The sequence below is a fragment of the Dasypus novemcinctus genome, chromosome 3 (genome assembly GCF_030445035.2).
Source record: "Dasypus novemcinctus isolate mDasNov1 chromosome 3, mDasNov1.1.hap2, whole genome shotgun sequence".
NCBI classification, from domain to species: Eukaryota; Metazoa; Chordata; class Mammalia; order Cingulata; family Dasypodidae; genus Dasypus; species Dasypus novemcinctus.
The window spans coordinates 139,632,595-139,653,643 of NC_080675.1; the positions used below are offsets into that span (position 1 = coordinate 139,632,595).

At 48.8% G+C, this 21,049-nt stretch overlaps 1 protein-coding gene across 1 annotated transcript; it reads right to left on the bottom strand.

The window, feature by feature from the left end:
* Positions 1-7,269: 7,269 nt before the first annotated feature.
* Positions 7,270-20,821, bottom strand: CILP (cartilage intermediate layer protein). Its single transcript, XM_058294351.2, has 8 exons — positions 20,661-20,821; positions 18,475-18,567; positions 17,242-17,511; positions 15,125-15,304; positions 14,414-14,728; positions 13,340-13,448; positions 12,547-12,704; positions 7,270-10,338 (listed from the first exon to the last, which is right to left on the bottom strand). Exons 1-8 carry the CDS (start codon positions 20,719-20,721, stop codon positions 7,982-7,984), a joined length of 3,543 nt encoding a protein of 1,180 aa, XP_058150334.1. The 5' UTR covers positions 20,722-20,821; the 3' UTR covers positions 7,270-7,981.
* Positions 20,822-21,049: the final 228 nt, after the last annotated feature.

The window sequence follows — 21,049 nt, forward strand, 5'->3', positions numbered from 1 at the left end:
TGACAAGAATACAAGCCTACACAGAAGAACAGACAGTGAATAGACACATAGAGCAGACAACTGTGGGGGGGGGGGGGGAGGAGAGAGGGGAGGAAGAGAAATAAATAAAAAATAAATCTTTAAAAAAAAAAGAACTGGGAAACGGACTTTGGCCCAGTGGTTAGGGCGTCCGTCTACCATATGGGAGGTTCGCGGTTCAAACCCCGGGCCTCCTTGACCCGTGTGGAGCTGGCCATGCGCAGTGCTGATGCGCGCAAGGAGTGCCGTGCCACGCAAGGGTGTCCCCCGCGTAGGGGAGCCCCACGCGCAAGGAGTGCGCCCGTGAGGAGAGCCGCCCAGCGTGAAAAGAAAGAGCAGCCTGCCCAGGAATGGCGCCGCCCACACTTCCCGTGCCGCTGACGACAACAGAAGCGGACAAAGAAACAAGACGCAGCAAATAGACACCAAGAACAGACAACCAGGGGAGGGGGGGAAATTAAATAAATAAATAAATCTTAAAAAAAAAAAAAAAAAAAAAAAAAGAACTGGTGGATTAGAAAGCAAATCTAAAGCCAATATTTAGGGGAGTGTATATGGCTCAAGCAGGTGCCCACCAGCCATATGGGAGGTCCTGGGTTTTGTTTCCAGTGCCTCCTAAAGAAGACAAGCAAGATAGTCAGCTGACCCAATGGACTGGCATGGTGCTGGTGCAATGAGATGACACAATGAAGAGACAAAACAAGGAAACACAATGAGAGACACAAAAAGTGGGAGCAGAGGTGGCTCAAGCCATTGGGTGTCTCTCTCACATGGAAGGAACCAGATTTGGTTCCCAGAGCCTCCTAGAAAAAAACAAACAACAAGCAAAACAAGGAAAAAACCAACTCAGGAGAGCAGATGTGACTCAGTGGTTGAGTGCTGGCTTCCCACATATGAGGTCCCAGATTCAATTTCTGGCCCCAGTACCTAAAAAAAAAACCAATGCGGTACCAGTATAAGGTTAGACTAAAGATCATTAAAATAGAATTGAGAATCCAGAAGTTAACTGGTACATCTGTGGTCAATGATTTTTTACTACAGTAACAAGACCAAGGGTGCCAATGGGGAAAGAATGGCCTTTTCAATGGTTCTGGGACAACTGGATGGCCAAATGCCAAAGAGTGAATTTGGATCAAATACCTAAATGTAAGAGCTAAATCTATAAAATTATTAGAAGAAAATATAGGTATAAATCTTCATGACTTTGGATAAGGCACTGATTTCTTAGATACAGCACTTAAGTATAAGTAACCAAAGCGAAAAATGAAAATTGGATTTCATCAAAATTTAAAAATTTGTGCTGCAAAGGACAGCATCAAGAAAGTGAAAAAACATGGGAAACGGACTTTGGCCCAGTGGTTAGGGCGTCCGTCTACCATATGGGAGGTCCGCGGTTCAAACCCCGGGCCTCCTTGACCCGTGTGGAGCTGGCCATGCGCAGTGCTGATGCGCGCAAGGAGTGCCGTGCCACGCAAGGGTGTCCCCCGCGTGGGGCAGCCCCACGCGCAAGGAGTGCGCCCGTGAGGAAAGCCGCCCAGCGTGAAAAGAAAGAGCAGCCTGCCCAGGAATGGCGCCACCCACACTTCCTGTGCCGCTGACGACAACAGAAGCGGACAAAGAAACAAAAGCAGACAAAGAAACAAGATGCAGCAAATAGACACCAAGAACAGACAACCAGGGGAGGGGGGGAAATTAAATAAATAAATAAATAAATCTTTAAAAAAAAAAAAAAAGAAAGAAAGTGAAAAAACAATCCACAGAATGGGGGGAAATATTTGCAAATCATTTACTGAAAAGAGTATGTAATATACTCTTTTGGAACTCTTAAAACTCCCAAATAAAAAGACAATCCAAATGGGTAAAGGATTTGAATAGACATTTCTCCAAAAAAGATATACAAATGGCCAATAAACACATGAAAAGGTGTGCAACATCATTAGTCATAGGGAAATGCAAATCAAAACCACAATGAAAAGGAAAAAAAGAAGAAAAATAAAACCCACCATGAGATACCACTTCACACCCACTAGGATGGCTATAATAAAAAAGCCAGTACATATTAAGTCTTGACAAGAACATGGAGGAATTGGAACCTTTATCCATGGCTGGTGGAAATGCAAAATGGTGCAGCTGCTATGGAAAACAGTTTGGCAGTTCCTCAGACGTTAAATATAGAGTCTCCATGTGACTCAACAATTCCACTCCTAGGTTTATCCCCTAAGAGAATTGAAAACATAGTTCATACAAAAACTCTTTTATAAATATTCATAGCAGCATTATTCATAATAGCCCAAAGTGGACAAAATCCAAATGTCCATTAACTGATAGATGGATAAACAAAATGTGCTGTATCCATGGGAAGCGGATTTGGCCTAACAGATAGGGCGTCCACCTACCACAAGGGAGGTCCAAGGTTCAAATCCAGGGCCTCCTGACCCGTGTGATGAGCTGGCCCATGCGCACTGTTGATGCACACTAGGAGTGCAGTGCCACGGAGGGGTGTCCCCCACGTAGGGGAGCCCCATGCGCAAAGAGTGCGCCCCATAAGGAAAGCCGCCCAGCACAAAAAAGTGCAGCCTGCCCAGGAACGGCGCCGCACACACAGAAAGCTCATGCAGCAAGATGATGCAACAAAATGAGAAACAGATTCCTGGTGCCACTGACAAAGAGTACAAGCGGACACAGAAGAACACACAGTGAATGGACACAGAGAGCAGACAACTGGGGGGCAGGAAGGGGAGAGAAATAAAAAATAAATCTTAAAAAAAAAAAGTGCTATATCCATACAAAGGCAGAAAAAGGAATGAAGTACCGATACTACAACATAGGTGAACCATGAAAACATTACACTAAATGAAAGAAGCCTGACACAAAAGGCCACATATTGTATGATTCCATTTGTATGAAATGTCCAGAATAGGCAAATCCATAGAGACAGTAGTTGTCAGGAGCTGGGGGTGGGAGGTGGGGGAATTTTTAAAGGGTATGGGATTTCTTTTGGGGGTGATGAAAGTCTCTAAAATTAGATATAGTGGTGATGGTTACACAATCTTGTGAATATGCTAAAAACCACTGAACTGTACATTTTTTAATAATGAATTTTATGGTATGTGAATTATATCTTAATTTTAAAATCCTGATAGTTCTACCAACAACAGAACTTGACTAAAGCTATTCTTCAGGAAGAAGGAAAATAACCCTAAAATGCAAGGTCTAAGATGATAAACATGTAAATAAATATAAACTAATATTTAAAATAATAAAATGTTTATTTTGAGGGGCAAATGAGTACTGTTGGGAGTGAAGATACTCTTTGATTTTGTTAAAATCAATATGTATGATATTTCAAGAGAAAGCACTAAAAGAATAGAAAAAAAGAATGTAAAACTTTCAAACCAAGAGAAAGGAAAAATACTAGAATCAGCAAAAAATTACTCAATTCAAAACCTGGCAAGAAAGGAGAAAAAGTGATAAAAATAGAAAGCACCAAGCAAGATGGTAAAAGTCCATCTGTATTGGACTACATGTATTTACTAAACTTTCTAGTTAAAAGATAGATTGATAAAATAAACTAAAACCCAGCTATAGTGCTGTTTATAAGAAACATGTGTTTAAAAAGACACAAAAGGAAAAAGTTTAAAGGAATAAAAAGATATTCTCAGCAAATGCTAAGAGAAAGTTGGGAACTATATCAGACAAAATAGACTTTATGAAAAAAAGCATTATTAGAAACAAACAGAACAGAACATAATAAAGATTCAACTCATAAGAAGACATGAAAACTCTATACATAATATGTACCCATTAAAACAGACTCAAAATATATCAAGTTCCAATTGAAGAATCACAGAAGGAAACAAATTCACCATCTAGTGGGAGATTTAAACTTTCATTAATAAAACGCCATTTACAAGTTTGGCTTAATGGTCATATACAGATCCCCACACTCAATGATTAGAGAATACACTTTTCTTTTTTTCAATCACACATGTAAACTACAAAAAGTGACCAAGTATTAGACCATGAAGCCAGTCTCAACAGATTTTAAAGAACAGCTTGATCATACAGAGCTCATTAGTTATGTTTAAAGTCACCTCATGGTTGGTAGTGAAAAACCCTAAACTCTCACTAAACCCACGGTGATCTGCTCACTATCCCCTTTTAGGGTGACTCTCCTACTCACAAGTATTCCCTCCCACTGAGAAGTGCCCTCACCTCCACAGCAACCATGACAGCATAGTAGGCCTGCCCTCTATGCCCCATCCTCCACCATGGCCACAGTTGATTGGACTAAAGGCAACCAGCTGGACCAATCAGAGTCTCTCTCCAAGGATAACAGGACTGCCCTCTTTGCCCCTCTCCCCACAGTTGACACCTTAAACCCAGACTGAGCCAATCAGATTATCTCTCCAAGGTTTCTGGGCTTAGGAGAGGGCTTTTCATTGGCTTGGGATGTATATGGCCATCTTCCACCATGAACAAGAGGGACAGTGAAAGCTGAACTGCAGAAAGGAGGGAGAGGCTGAGAGAAAGAGATGGAGAAAGCAGAGAGAGAAATTGAGTCAGAGAGACAGAATCTGAGAAATAAAGCATGTAGAACGAGACTGGGAGATTGAGAGATCAGAGCCACTGAGTGTGAGAGAGAATAAGAGAATCAAAGGAAACCGTGGTGAGTGATGGCCTGGATGCTAATTGCTTTGCAGTTCCTGGTTCCAGTTCTTCCTGAGGTCTGGTTGGCACCCCTGTTACTTGTAACTGGTCCCACCTCTATTCCTTGGCTGTAGCTACTCTTTGCCTAAAACTCTACCTGTCCCTGTGCTACCTTAACTTTGCTTGTCTAAGTTCTCTCTGTCCGTCCAGACTCTGTACTTGCTCTGACTTCTAGGTGACATTTTTCTCTTATCTCTCCAGCAGCTGGTGATCTCAGAACCTCTAGAGAGCATTCTGTCTGGAAAACTCTTTTCGTTGGAAGCAAAAGCAGCCTGACTTGGCCCTTCTATCTTCTTGCCTATGCCCTTTCTCCCCACCATCTGGTGTCCATCCTCATACAGTTCACACTCGGTAATGGGGGGGTTGATGATCAGCCAGTATACAGCAGGCTGAGACTGAACCCTAGGGCATTTCTGAAACGGACGTTTTGTCCATTCAGTGTGCTGAGTCTCCAAAAGGGAAGGGAACACCCAGTGATTCATCAGCAGTTTGATGAGCAAAAGGCATCCTAGGAACTGTGCTCTTAGCCTTAGTGAAACCCATGGAAAGGACTTTTTTTTTTTCGGTGGGGGGTGGGCAGGGATTGAACCCAGGGCTTCATATGTGGGAAGCCAACACTCAACCACTGACCCACATTGGCTCCCCTGAATTGGATTTTTCATTTATTTTGCTTGTGTTTCTTTTTGTTTGTTTGTTTTATAGGTAGCACCAGGAACTGAGCCCTAGACCTTCCATGTGGCAAGCAGGCACTCAACCACTTGAGCCACATCCACTCCCCTGGAAATGGCTTTAAAGATCATCTAGATTCTAAAATAGACCAACTCTTTCATTTATTGGTGAGGAAACTGGGGCCCAGGGGAAATCAGCTTGGCCAAAATCTCATAACTTGCAGGGTCAGAACTGCCTTTGGAGACAAGGAGCTCAGGAACTAAGAGGTACCATAAGTTCAACTGAACAGTTTCCTTTTCTGAAAGAGAGGTATCTGCCATCTCCTCCCAGCCTCCATCCCCCAGCTTTGCACAAGCTGTTTCTGCATGTGCCGCCTGTTCCTAACAGCCACCTCCTCAGGGAGCCAGCTCCTAGTTATCAGACATCAAATTAGACATCAAATTAGATGTCTCCTCCAAGAAGCCCCCTTCAACCACCACCCCTACAAAGTCTTGTGCCACCAAGTACAGCATATTTTATACTATCTCATAAAGACCTGTTAACCTGTCTACTTGTGCACAGGGCCTGGCTTAGAGTAGGCCTTCAATAAATGTTTGATTAGTGAAGCAAAGAGCAGGTACCATCTGCTACCTGCTAGACTTTGTTTACTCATGCCCTCAACAGAGAACAGAAAGGGAAGGGCATAGGCTGGGGGGCCTAGTCAGTGCACCTTTTCTGAGTTTGAGGGAACTGCACAGGGTAGTTGGGTTGAAACAGCATGAGCTCTGGCTCCAGAAGCGGCTGAGGCATCTGTGCTGCAGATGACTATACACTGGTCCCTTAGTGGGGGCAGCCAAACCCCACCAAGCAGCTGATGAGAGCCACTCCCTGGGAGCAGTGGGACAAATGAAGCTGGAAATGGGTCAAGCAGCAATCACAAGGCCACTAGGCCTCAGCCCTGCATCTGCTTGCTTTCTCAGCAGTCATGGGGATGGGACTGCTCAGCCCAAGAAACTTCTAATTGATTTTGAAGCAAACCCCAGGGAGCCAGGAAGATCCTGAGCCAGGAGCACAAATCCAACCCAGGCCAGAGATAGCCAAAAGGAATGTGCAGGCCAGCTAGGGGATCGGGGAAAGCTTTTTGTCCTGATTATAAACAATGTCCCCTCTTCTCCCAATCTAACCCCAATCCCCCTGATAGAGGCTGGAGGGGTTGGGAGAAGGGCAGTTAGTGCATCTCACCCAACCCTGTACCCCACTGCCCTGACTCTTGATTCCTTTAAGTCTACCCTGGCACTATCCATTCGCTTCTGATTTACTATTTTAAACCAAGTATCTTTTCCAAAGACAAAACCCTGTCCATTTGGATCAGTTATTTTACTCAAAGGGACAGCTCCATAAAACAGAGGTCTAGTGTCTGGAAAGCTGCTGGGCATCTTTAGAAATGCTTGGGGGAAAAAAAAGGAAAAGCCCATCATTTCTGAGTGAGGTCAGCCAGCCCAGGTGGAGAAGGAAGCAGACTGTTGTGGAGGAGGGAGTGGGAGGTGCCAAAGGACCACTTAGTCAGCTTGCTGGACTCTGGGACAAGCCATTGTGTAAGTTCCCCAACATTGGAAAGAAACAAAGAAAAAGGGGGCATGTTTTAGCTTTGTTCAGGAGCCCCAGAACATGCTCACAACCCCAGGAATCTCTGCACTTCCCTGTAAATGGAAAATGTGATCCACCAGAACAAACTTGACCTCCAGAATGGGTGCCCAATTACCCATTTCCTATAACTTAGTTGGGGGAGAGGGGCAGGCCTCACACCATATAGTGACTGTTTTCCAGAGCCCCTCTGCCCCTCTGAGTAGTGGCTCACTTTAAGGGATAAAAGACAGGACAGCTGTCTCAGAATCAAAGTACAAAATATGCATTTATTGACATCTGCCTTGGGCTACAGTGGGCTTCTAGCAAGAACAGAAGCAAGTATAAGGGAAATATACTGATACAAATAGCAATCTAATGTAATGTGGATAGGAGATGTTCTTTCCAGAGTTGGCTGAAGGACTATGGTTATACTATATTCTATAGCTTGACAGTGAGTGTGCACTAAAGTTGCAAATTCAGCAAAGAAATAAATAAGTTATTTACATTTCAAGTAAAAGTATCGTAGTTTATTCCGTTATTCACCACCATGTGTATGTATGAACTGTGATGGAGGCCTTTCTTACATCTTATGAAACAAGGCCAAGAAAATATGCTTTCTATTGGTTATTTACTCTTCATCATCAGATTATCATTATCATACCGGTGGGCAAAACCATGCAAAAAGAAAAGAAAGTACATTTCTGTAGATGGCACTAAGAGAAAAATGGTCAAAGCTGCACAGTTTACCAGGGGCCAATTGATTGTGTTTCTTTTCAAGAACAGGGCTTTATTTTGCTGTTTTGGGGGGAACTACGTGGCAATCATTTTCAAGGGACAAAGACACTAAGTAAAAGCATGAAAAAACAACAAGCAAATTGCACCAGAACAGATGTGCTTAAATTAACCGAGTGACAGTTTGTGCATCAGTCTCACAATGGCTGCCACGAGAGGCTGGGGTGGGGACGGAACACCACGAGACTTAGTTGCTCACTGGCCGTTGAGCAACCCCAGAAAACCTCAGAGAGGCTGCCCCTCCGCGCTGGCTCTGGCCACCCCTACTTGCCCGTTGCTGCCTTCTCGAGGCTACTCTTCTTCCATTGGGGGGCCGGGCTGGGGTACTTTGGAGGTACTGGAAGGCACTCTGGCGGCCCACCTGCCTCTCTACGCAGTTAAAGGTGAGGGCCACTCCCACGTTACTCTTCATGACTCTGGAGGAGCCGTCAGACGTGCCATCAAAGCACCGGCCAAGTGCGATCTCCTTGGCCGTGCGAGGGTCCTGATCAGTGACGGTGTAGATGCCATAGTTGTGGCCCAGTGGGTCCAAGGGTGCCAGCATGGTATACTCGCTGGTGTCATTGTTGACTGCCAGTGGCAGGTGGTTGACCAGATACTCATGCAGCATGGAGTTCACACTGGCTCGGTGGCAGCTGCCCTGGGGGATAACCTTCACCAATGTGCGGTCCACACGGTCCTGGTCATAGAGCATCCCACTGCACTTGAACTCTAGGCAGGCAGAGGAGACATTGGGCTGGTTCCTGTCCCGTGTGCTTTTCACATCCCGGATTCCGTACAGCTTCCCCACTGTCCGCCGATGGGTACCACCCATGTTGCGGGACCGCACATTCACCTCCACTGGCCCTACAATTTTCACTTTGATATAACAGGCTCTGAATTCCATCGGCTTGGGCCACCATGCCAGGTAGTCTTCGGTCCAGCTCATGGGATCATCTTCGTTGAAAGGGACGGTGTTGTAGTCATACCGATCCCCTTCAACCTGGTAGAACCGGAAGTGGGCTGCACTGGGTGGTGCCTCCTCACATGCCTGGAGGTTCTCAAAAGCGTAGATGGGGCCATTGCTCTCCTCAGCTGAGTTGGGCCTTGGCTTGGCCATGCTGATCTGGAAAGCTGTCTTCTTAACCCGCGGGTCCTCATGGTCTGTCCGCCGGTACTTGAGTTTGTTGAGGTAGGGTTGAGGGACGCCAATTGCATTTGGGTTGAATTTAGGAAAAGACTCCACTGCTTCCAGTTCCTCCCCAGCCAGGCTTGCCAAGACATAGGCAGAGTAGGCATCAGGGGACTGGTCATCGCAGAAGGCAGGAAGACAGGCCCCATTGGGGCCTGTGATGACACTGTCAAAGCGACCCCAGGCCCTGGGGTTGGATGAGAAGCCAGTTCTGGGCTCCAGGTTGATCACAGAGACCACCACCCCCTGGATTTGCTCACTAGGCAAGAACCTCTCACTCCGGTAGGCTCTCACCTTGATAAAACACCTCCTGCTTTCAGGGACATCCAGGTTAAAAAGCCTCCTCTCACGAATCTCCATGTTGCCCACCAGGAAGGTTCTCTCTTCCCTTTTGTTCCGCCTCTGACCTTCGAATTTGAAGTCACTTTCTTCCTCCCACAGTCCTGTGTCTGGATTGAGTGACCAGAGTTTCATCGTGGACACATGCTCTGGCATCTTGACCTGGGTTGAGTCAAGGTGAACCTTCACCATACCAGCATTGAGTGACTCTGAGGTGGCCTCGTCTCTGAAGTCCACAGAGAACATGCCGTATGTCCGAAGAGGGAAGGTATCACCATCATTGTTGATAAAGTTCAGGTCACTCTGGGCAGCTGTGGCTGTAGAAATAATCCGGGGATCCAGGAAGGTCACGCTGGCCTTGACTTTTCCTGTATAGGGCTCCCCATTCTGCCTATAGAAACTCTTGGATGGGATCTCCAGCTCAGCCACAGGGTCTTCACCAATCACCTCCCCCAGGGGAATAATGTTGGTCTCCATGGCCTCCAAGGTTATGGGCTCTTTCCGCCGAAGCATCTTGATGTCATGGAACACCGCACTTCCCTTCTTGTTGAAGGGCAGCACTTTGGTGGTATTGACAAACTTCTGCAGCCTGTCTACAAATGTAAGCACTAGCCTCTCTGTGTCCTGGGGGACATGGAGAGTGAAAGTGCCCTTGTAGCCAGTCATGCTCACACGACTGTTCCCCATGTACACATGACCAAAGCGCATGGGCTCCCCATTGTCAGCGGCACTGACCCGGCCCCGCACAATGCTCCGGGTCTCTGTACACCGCTGGCAGCTGCACTCCATGGCTACCTTGGTGGGCAGTGTGTACCCACTGCACTTGATCTCCCTCTCCTCTGTCTTGGAGATGCCACAGCAGTTCTCCACAGCATCCCGGCACCTGATCCCATTATCCTGCTGCCCTGCACAGGTCTTGACAGGGCAGCGGCCCACGTCATAGTAGAAGGAGTTGGTGGCATTCTGGAAGCAGTCATGGGGCAGCCGGATAAGGTAGCTCTCAGGGTTTGGGTTGCAAGGGATCTCATCAGGGGCTGTGGAAGGAAATGACATGGACATTAGATATAAGTTCATGTCCCACACAGATTGCCTTTGCCTCACTTTTCTGCAGTGCTTTATGGTTTTCAAAGGACTTGCATATCTGTGATTCTGATTCTCACAGTTCTCCTGTGAAGGAGAAAGGGCAGCTATCTCTAACCCCATTTTATAGATAGGGAAACAGAGTTGGTTGCTGAGATCACTAGAATAGTGGTTCTCAATGTAGGGCTGGAGCTTTCTTGGAAATTTGTGGGGGAGCTTTGGGTTGCCACCAAAATTGGGAGTGCTACTGGCACATAGGGGCCATTGATGCTCTATGGCCTTCAATGCCTGGCACTGTCCTACATAAAGAATTCTTCTGCACAACTTTCACATATCCCATCAAATAAGCCTAGTATATATATTTTTTGCATAGCTTTAACATGCACTGAAATTTTCCAGAATGCAGCAACCATGTAAATTGAGTTGAGACTATATTTTGTGTAGCTTGGAAAATTACCAAAAATTGTTCTTCATCTCAGAAAATCACATCTCCATGGAATGTTAACCCAGGGAATGTGAACCACCGAAATGACGCCTCTGCATCCATCAGCATTTGTGGTGATTCTGGATTAGGTATCTGACCCCTTCATTGGTCTGGTGTCATTGCGCCCAAAGCATTTAAATATTTTTTTTTTTTTTTTTTTTTTTTTTTTTTAAAGATTTATTTATTTATTTAATTTCCCCCCCTCCCCTGGTTGTCTGTTCTTGGTGTCTATTTGCTGCGTCTTGTTTCTTTGTCCGCTTCTGTTGTCGTCAGCGGCACGGGAAGTGTGGGCGGCGCCATTCCTGGGCAGGCTGCTCTTTCTTTTCACGCTGGGCGGCTCTCCTTACGGGTGCACTCCTTGCGCGTGGGTCTCCCCTACGCGGGGGACACCCCTGCGTGGCAGGGCACTCCTTGCGCGCATCAGCGCTGCGCATGGCCAGCTCCACACGGGTCAAGGAGGCCCGGGGTTTGAACCGCGGACCTCCCATATGGTAGACGGACGCCCTAACCACTGGGCCAAAGTCCGTTTCCCTTATATTGAAATACATATTCTTTGGTATTAAAATTATTTTCTTTTTATTTCTCTACTATAATACTGTCAGGGCCATGTTTTTTACATTATGTGTAGCTAACTTATTATCTACAAATTTAACTTCAGAATAGTAAGGCCAGTATTAAAAAATAAGGGTGACAAATGGGTAGCATTGATATGATGGATTGAGAACCACTGCTGAGGGGGCACTGCAGGCCCCCTGCCGAGCTCAGTCTGGAGTGCCCGGTGTCCTGCCTGTCCTGAGGTCTGTTGCTCAACTTCCTTGGAGTCCGTGAAATAGTTCAAGATCTGTCCAATAAACTCTCCCTTCTCTGCCTTTTGTTTTGCTTTGTTTTGTTCAAGCCAATTACTATGGCATCCTGTCTCTCCCGACCCCCCAGCCGGACTTTCCAAGTCCAAGTTTCTGATTGGCTTTGGCCTCAAGTCTCTCCCCCTCCAGTTCTTCCCTTTTGGAAGCCAGCGTGTTCAGGTCACCCCTGCTTGGAAAGTCCCCCTCTGCTTCCCACTTCTGTACCTTTGCCTGGCCCCTCAGTCTGGAAGGCCCCCATCTCCATACACACAGTCCCTGCCCACTCTTTAAGACCAGGGGTTCTCTGGTCTTAAATTTGCTCTGCAAATTAGAACCACACAAAGAGTTTTTTAAAACTCGATGCCCAGACTGCAACCCAGACTAATTAAATCAGAATCTCTGGGTAAGTCCCACTCATCAGTGGTTTTAAAACCTCAACAGGGGATCACAATGAGCAGCCAAGGTTGAGGACTACTACTATTTAAAGACTCAGGCTGAAAAGCTGCTCCCTCCAGCAGCCATCCACAGTCACTTCCTCCTGGAAGATGTCTGTCATCTCTAGCGCCACAGCCCCTTATCTCCTGTTGAGTTGCATTTTTCTATCTTTATTTATTTGTATCTTATTGACATCTCTTCACCCCTGCTGGAGTGGCAATTTTGCCAGGGTAGGATTTGGGTCTTTCGTCTTCATGTTTCAGAGGGCCACAAAGGGGGCTGTGCCTGGCATGGAAAAGCCCAAGATTCTACTGCCCAGTTATGCTCATTGGGTGCTCAGCCAGCCCTATGGCAGCTGTAGCATCGCCCCCACCTCACCCCAGGGACTCGGATGGGCTTACCTATGACAGTCAGCTGGGCAACCTTGGACTTGACAGCCCCCGCGTCACTCTGGGCCTTACAGAAATACTCCCCGGCCTGGTCCTGCTGCAGTTTCCTCAGCACCAGCTTGCTCTCATGCTTGTAGAGGGAGGGGTCCAGCAGCGTATTGTTGTGGTACCTGCAAGGTATCGGAGGAGGGAAGTGGAATGGCAGTGCCTGGGACAAGCAGCCACTGGAACCCAGGGTGGCTGGGTCCCTGCCTCTGCCAGCATCACCTCTGACAGCTTACCCAAGGGCACTTTACTAGCCTGGGAGTCAAAGGATGTGATTCTGTGTCCCCGGCCCCACCACTTAACCAGCTATGGGTCCTCGGACAAGTCATCTCACCTCTCTGGAATTCAGTTTCCTGGTCTGCAAATTGGGAACAATGATTCCTAGTTGATCTCACAGGATCATTGGGTGGGGGGGGGAGAGGTCAAACTAGATGATGGCTATAAAATGTGAAGGGTAAAGGCTTCAGCCCCTGGGGATTCTGACCTTGTGTGCCTTTGTCAGGGGAATTGGGCTGAGGAACCTTCTTCTGTGTCCTGAAGAAATGCAGGTCAGGCCCCTGAGACCAGAGATGGCCTGTGGGTGCCCCAGCTTTGTGAGGAAAACCAGAGGGCTTGCTGGTTGTCTGCGTGGCCTCAACCCTGTGTCATACTTGTAACTTTCTTCTGTTGATTATTATTATTATCACTAAGTGCAAACCTACTTCAAGAATTCTCTGGTTTCTAAGAAGAGAATTGGGCAGGTAGTTGGCAGAATACGCACCAGAAATATTTGTCCGGACTGGGCTTTCCTGTGGCCTTACAGCACAAGGACACGCTCTGCCCAGCTTTCCGTGCTTTCGTCTCAGGGCTCATCACAATGTAAGGAGTCTCTGAGAGAGGAGAAGAGAAACAGTGTTTTGGTTTTTTCTTTGTGACAGATTCTACAGAGCCTTGCTCTCTCAGGTTCTTTGACTTGTGTTAAAATTTTTTTAACTTCATCTCTGTCCCCAATCCCTTTCCAGCGGTCCTAATATTTACGGGGACTGGTCCAGAGTAGAGTCCATCCCCCCACACACACCTTTGCCCTGAGACCTGCTGCTGTGGCTTCTCAAGCAGTATCTGGGTGATGCATGGAGAATCAAGGGGACCTTGTGCCAATCTGAGATTCCCAGGCACTGCTGCTGAGATAGAGCTGGCTATTTTGAATAGTGCAATATTCCTGTTCTGCTACCCCCAGCAGAACTTTCTGGCCCTTCTGAACTCCCCAAGCCTCTCTCTTTATGATCTCTAAACCCCACATGGTATTGTAATTGACTGCTTTTGATAAAATGACAAGCTAAGACCTCCTACACTGGAAGGAGAAAACCATGCCACTATCTACAGGGAGGCAGGAGTGCACCTGTGTGTCTGAGAAACAGAGAAGAGGCCAGAGTGGCCGGAATAAAGTGACTGAGTGTGGAGGGAGTAGTCAGAGAGATGACAGAATAGGAGACCAGATGATTTAGAGCTTTGTGGGCCATGGTAAGGAATTTGGGTTTTGCTCTGAGTAAGCTGGACAACCAGCTCTTAGCACTGTAACTTTTTTTTTTTTTAAGGTACAGGGGCCAGAGATTGAACTCAGGACCTTGTATGTAGGAAGTCGGCACTCAACCGCTGAGCCACATCAGCTATCCTGAGTTGGTTGTTTCATTTGTTTGTTTGTTGTTGCTTTTGATTTTAGGAGGCACTAGGGATTGATCCCGGGACCTCCCAGGTGGGAAGCAGGTGCTCAATCGCTTGAGCCACATCAGCTCCCAACTTCTCTTTTTAAAAGTCCAACCCTCCTCCCCAACCCTATCCCAGAGAACTCAGGTACCTGCCCTCACGAACTCTGCAGTGACGACAGCTGCCTTCTGGCTGGTCTTGGGCATTGTGAGCATGAGGGGGGCAAACTTGGTCTTTGTGATCTTCAGGATGCTCTTGCCATCAGGGCACAAACCAGGGACTCGGAACTTCCCACGACTGTCTGTCTGAGTCAGCAGCTTAGGTGTCTTGGTCAGCAGGTAGACAGTGGCCCCTGAGGCTGGGGCACCCCCAGGGAGGGCAATAGCCCCGTGCAGCACGAAGTCCTGACACATGCAGGCATCACAGTCAGCATTCACCTGACCCATGGGGCAGGTCAGGTCACAGGCTGTGGGAAAGGGGCCACTTCAGCAGGGGTTATACTGATTACAGCCCTCCCCGCGCCATGCTGTAGTCTGTAGACGCTCATATGCCCTCCTTCCTCCTTAGGCCTTAGTGATACGGGCTAATAAGGAAAGGTAACAAACTCCTACTCATCCTGCAAGACTTAAGACAGTACACCTCTTCTGGGAAGCCTTCCTTGATTCCCCTTAGCTACAGTAATTGACCCTGTTCAGTGCTCCCACATTACCCTTTTACCCCCCCCCCACCAGACAACCTAATGGATGCTTGGTTAATACTGGGTAAATGAATGAATTGTCTCAGTTTTACCATCCAACCCATCTTCCTTGGCTGCTTCAGACCTACCCTGCAACCTCCCAGCGCCAGAAGCAAGGGTGGTTACCTGCACAGGCCCGGCCCATACAGAGCCGGCCCTCCTCGGTGGCCTCGCTGCACAGCAACACCGTCTCTGCCAAGCAGGTGCGGGTACGAGTCTGGACCCCAGTGTGACCACAGGCAGCCGAGCACTTGCTCCAGGGAGACCACTGGTTCCAGACGTGCTCCATGTCTCGGCGCAGGGACCCTGCAAAGTGGGATCAACAAGTGGTCTGACATCCCTCCCAAGGGGACTCTGCCAGGAAATCTGACCCAGAGGTTCTTTCTTCTCTAGTGAGAAAACAGGACCTCCACTTACATCGTGAATATCATTGATATTTCTATTTATTGCAATGATTTTTTTTTTCCCCAACAGATAAAAGTCAAGAGTCTGAGTGGCGTCTCTTCCTACTTTGTACAGAGGCACCATAGGGCTTCTGAGTGGTCCTGAGAGGAGCTTGTTGGCCAAGCACTGGGACTCTGATATGCCATCCTAGGATGTGCAGGGATAGCACCATCTTTCCTCTCTGCCCTGCCAGTCTGAAACAGCTACATGATTTTGTAGAAGGTCTCCTGGGAGGTCAGAGCCTGGGACCTGCGTGTCTCAGACATCAAGCCCTGTCTTCCCACTCTCCTCGCCTCTGGTCTGAGGCCTGTGAGCAAGAATGGGGGCACCGACCTTGCCCAGGAGACTGGCCTGGGCTCCCACTCCAGATGACCACTATTCCCCCCTGGGCCTGCAGCGTCAGGCTGTGTGGACTGGCAGAATCCACAGAAGAAGGGAGTGTGCCTCCAAGAAGTGGGCAGGTCTGCAGATGGCTCCCCCAACATCTCGTGTCCAGTGTAGGGGAATCAAAAGAGCATGAGTGGGGAGCCAGTGTGGCTCAGTGGTTGAGTTCTGGCTTCCCAAGTATGAGGTCCCAGGTTCAATCCCCAGCCCTGGTACCTCAAACAAAACAAAACAAAAAAGAACATGAGGGATAAACGAATGCAACTCAACCAGTTGGGTGCCTGCCTACCACACAGGAGATCCCAGGTTTGGTCCTGGTGCCTCCTGAAAGTAGACGAGCAGATGCCGCCCCTGCCGCAATGGGTAGATGCCACAAGCCAGCAGATGCTGCACCCTGCAGGGAGCAGATGTGGCTCAGGCCATTGGGCACTCGCCTCTCATGTGGGAGGTCCCAGGTTTGGTTCCCAGTGCCTCCTGGAGAAGGCGAGCAAACAATGAGCAGACAAATGAGAGAACTATCTGGGGCAAGGGGGATAATTTTTTTTTTTTAAGTTAAAAGAGTATGAGGGGAGCAGATATGGCTCAAGAGGTCGAGCGCCTACTTCCTACATGTTAGGTCCCAGGTTCAGTTCCTGATGCCTCCTAAAAACAAACAAAACAACAAGCAAACAAATGAAAAAACCAGCTCAGTGGAGCCAATGCAGTTCAGTGGTTGGGCGCTGGCTTTCCACTTATGAGGTCCTGCATTCAATCCCTCGGCCTGGTACCCGCCCCCCCCAAAAAAAGACATGAACTCTGCAAACACAGACATGGATTCAATTGCCAGCTCTTCACTTATTTAGTTATCAACTGTGTAATTGGGAGAATTCACCTAACCTCTATGAGCCTTGTCAAAATGGAAGATCCCTCAAAGGTCGCTGTATAGTATAGACAAAATAATGTCGATACCTAGCACAGCATCTGCCACGCAGGTGCTCTCATAGCTATTCACTCTCAGTGAACACTTATCCTGAGTTAACTCCTCTACACTCATTATTTCAGTTAATAATTGGGAAAAAAACAACACTACCAAGATTTACTAATATTATCTCTGTTCTACATGTGAGAAACCTAAGGCTCAGTGAGCTGGAGAAAACGTGCCTAAGAAACACTGTTTACACGGTAAGCCCGGGATCCCAGCCCAAGCAGCCGGCCCCAGGCACTGTGGTCACCGTGCCACACGTTCAATAAAACGGTTGCCTGGAGGGCGCGCATCGTCCCGGAACGCTGCCCGGAAGCCTGTGGTACCGACACCACCGGGTTGTGGTCAGAGTCAGTGTGCGTGTGACGGCGACACCACCGGGTTATGGTCAGAGTCAGTGAGCGTGTGACGGCCAGGGGCCCCGGGGCCACCCCCTGCGCCGGCGGAGGCTCACCTGGCGGGCAGAGGAAGCGCACGGTGTAGTTGGAGCAGTTCCGGCCAGGCCGCTGCTCCCGGTTGAGGCACCAGAAGCCCTCGCGCGGGCTGCCGTGGACCACCTGGCCCGTCCTGACCGCGGGCGTCCAGTCGGTGGTCCGGGCCTCGAGCCGCAGGGGCTGGGCACACACGCGGTCCCCGTAGTAGAAGCGGATGGCGTCCAGCCGCTCGTAGTCGCCCTTCCCGCCGGGGTGGTCGATGTTGAACCATGTCGTCCACTCGCCAGGACCTGAGAGACCAGAGCCGGCTTGGGGTGCAGATACACCCGGGAGCCCCAGGGGACCTCCAGGTCCCCTCCCCTACCCGGCTCGACACCCAGCTGGTCTCAGTCCCTGCCACGTCTCCCTCCAGCCTCGCTCCCGTTTCTTAACCCTCCTGCCACCCCCACTGCAAGGCCTCCATTCCAGTTCCCAACTTCCAGAACAGTCTCTTGACCTTGAGGCGCCCCCGGCCGCTCTCCTCCCACCACCCCGCAGTGAGGGTGAGCTCTCTCCATACTGCTCGCCAGCTTAAACACCCCCTAGCCAGGTGTTAGGGGTTGAGTTGTGTCCCCCCTAAAAGATAGGCTGAAGTTCTAATCCCCAGTCCCTCAGAATGTGAGGCCATGACAGATGGAATTAGGCGGGTTGAAATGAGGACACGCTGGGCTAGGGAGGGCCCGGAATCCACTGTGACGGCTGTCCTTCTAAGAAGAGGAGAGGCCAAGACAGATGAGGGGAGGACGCCCTGGCTTGCCGGGGGGCATGGAACAGATTCCTCCGTACAGACCTCAGAGGAAGCCTGGCCCTGCCCACACCCTGACCAGCCTTCCAGCCTCCAGAACTGCTCTGTTCTTTTCAGCCACCCAGTCAGTGGTACTTCGGCCACCCTGGGGAACCAAGCCCCCCGGCGTTTGAGGCGCTGGTGAACCAGCCCCTGCTGTCTCTTCACCCTCATGGCGCCGTCTCTCCCCACCAGCATGTGCTCTGGCCCACAGCTCGCGCCCCAGTGCTCCTGGGCTATACTGGGCAGCTTCGTGATTCTGAGCTGTCCTGTAGACTAGGTCCCTCTGCCTGGACCGAGACGAAGTCCAAATGCCTTGTAAAAGTGCCTTCCGAGGGACCCTGACATTGCACCCTGGCTTCAGAAATTCCCTTAGTGAGCTCGCTAAAGACCTCCTGCCCGACCCCTCCCTGCTCCAGCCACAACTCACTCTCCAGGGTGTCAGCAGGCTTGGCCATGATGCTGGGGGTCCTCTTCGTAGGCCGGACTCTTCTCACCGACTGGGAGAGCATCATCTGCCTCCCTGAGGGCCAGGAGAAGCTGAGTGAGAAGCCTGACCTGTAAGTGATGGGCTCAGCAGGCTCCTGCTACCAGCCTCTCTGGATGCAGAGAAGCAGTGTGATGGGGTGGACAGAGCATGAGCAGTGATGTGAGTTCAAATCCCCACTCTGCCACTTACTACCTGTGCAACCTAAGGAAAGCTTCATTCCTCTTTTCCCCATAAAATGGGGATGAACTAATAATCGCTGCATCATAGGAGCCTGGTACATATTCAGGGTGATAATAGGTACAGAGAGGCCTGCATCTAGTGCATACTCAATTAATGTAGTTCTCCTTTCACCCTTGTTCTAGAAATGGTTCACAGGATGCTGCTGAGCAGTGGGCTAGGGCTCCTGCTTTGGGGCCTGCCCTTGTTGGCAAAATGGAGCCTTTATTTTCCTCAAAATGGAGATATTAGTTCTCACCTCACAGAGCAGTTCTGTTGGTGTGAGGATTCCATGAGGTAACTCAAGTAAACATCTCTGAAGCACACTGCACAGATTGAGAGCCAGAGCTCCGCAGGCTCTACCACTCCTTAACTCTGTCCCCCTGGGCCAGCTACTTACCCACCTGCCTGCCTGTTCCTCATCGCAAAGATAATAAGAGTTCCTGCCTCAGAGGATGGTGGGATTAAATGAGCTCATTCATAAATTCCACTTAGAGTAATGCCTAGCCCATAATTTATGCTGAATAATTGCTTGAAATACCTTTCAGCTCAATGCCTGGCACGAGTTTGGCTTTTACCCTCCCACAAACGACTCATGTGATCTAACTGGGGCAGGGGTCCTCAGTTTTCTGGCCCTTGAATGGTGGAGTCTGCCTGAGGATGGGTCCAGGGTCCTCAGGTCACCTGCGGCTCCTAGCCCCACCTCACCTGAGGCTGGGTTGGGAGCTCCAGAAGGGGAAGCAGGAAAGGGAGCAGAAGCCTGCAAAAGCTTTGAAAGGCAATTAACTTGCATGTGAGGAGCCGAATCAGAATTCTCTGTGCTGCTTAATTGGGGTGATAGGAGCTCTTTTAATCAAACTAATCTGATTTCCCTTCAGATGGTTGAATGTTAATCATCTTCACAAATAGCAGCTGTCAGGGAGTCAGAAAAAACACGGGTAGTGGGTACCCACAGATTTGGCAAGACTCCAAGGCAGGCTTTGTTCCTGCATCTGTGGTCACAGAGCCTGCAGTGCCTGCAGCTTTAAAAGAGGGTCTTGCGGGAGCAGAGGTGCCTCAAGCTATTGGGCACCTCCCTCCCACATGGAGCCCCGGGTTCAGTTCCTGGCACCTCCTAAAAAAAAAAAAAAAAAAGGCAAGCACACAGCAAACAGACACAGAGCGGAACAGACACAGAGAGCAGACAGCAAGTGCAAACAATGAGGGGGGAAAATAAATAAAATAAAATAAATCTTAAAAAAGAAAGAGGGTGTGGAGCAATTTGCTTTACCTGAGTATGTGGTTAGAAATCAGGAGAAGGGGAGGTGGGCGAGAATGTGCAGGGTAGTGCTGGAAGCGCTGATGTTTAGCTGCCTAAGGGAGTCAGCAGTTCCACTAGGCAAATTCTCACTACCTCTTCCTTTGAGAGCTCAGTGTCACCAGAGGATAGAGTGACAGGGTAAGGATGACTGACCTGTTCTGGTGCCTCTGTGACATTTAGCTCTAGGGTCTAAATGAAATTGAGTTTTAGGTCAGAAGAATGTTCATGAAACTAAAAACAGATCAAACTCCATATTTGCTTCTGAGAACTCAATGATCACTTGTGATTCCTTTTTGCTTAGGCTGCTAGGAAGCTCGGAGCTAAATTTAGTACACAGGGGCAGTAACCCTTTTCTTTTTTCCTCCCTCTGAATGATGACTCATCCCTCTCTTCTTTGAAAAGTTTCTGTTCTGTGAGTTTTAATGTCAAGAACTATCGCAAATTCTTTGGGAAAATAAGCAGAGTATAAATTATGAATAAATCCATAAACCTGCCTCAGGCTTTAAGGCCATTGTTATGGCTGAGGGCAAGTGCATAGCTGGGCCCCAGGCTAGACATGACATCACCACGCAAGCGGAGGATTTAGAGCTAGCAGATACTTAGCCTGTACCCAAGACAGATGTGGCCTCCAGGAGCAGGAGGGAGAACACCCAGGCCTTGGGCCCCACCATTTTCCCCAGGCCCCGTGGGGAACGTGGCAAGAGATGGGCGAGGGTGCTTCACAGAGTTGGCTTGTCCCTGGAACGCAGGAAGTTTCTCAGATCCAGTGATCTGCAAAGAAACAAGGTTTGTCAGGTTCCACATTCTGAGTCACATCTTATGGCCCAAGCTCAAATACTTCTTAACCTGTCAAAAACAGAAAAGTGGGTAGAGTGAAATCTTATGGGAGGTGACTCCTTCCCAAGTGGTGACTTGGGGCAGCCTGGGAGGTGCAGAGGCTCTGAATCTGAGTTCAAATGAGGCAGACTTCTCTGGGATCCAGGCTCCACATCGAGGCAA

What these genes read in the sequence shown, in the direction of transcription:
- CILP (XM_058294351.2), bottom strand. Translation starts at nt 20,721, where the DNA reads ATGGTGGGGCCCAAGGCCTGGGTGTTCTCCCTCCTGCTCCTGGAGGCC. An exon ending in GCGCTTCCTCTGCCCGCCAG is followed by an intron (nt 15,305 to 17,241) that starts GTGAGCCTCCGC and finishes CCCACTTTGCAG; the next exon opens with GGTCCCTGCGCCGAGACATG. An exon ending in TGCAGAGTTCGTGAGGGCAG is followed by an intron (nt 13,449 to 14,413) that starts GTACCTGAGTTC and finishes CTCCTCTCTCAG; the next exon opens with AGACTCCTTACATTGTGATG.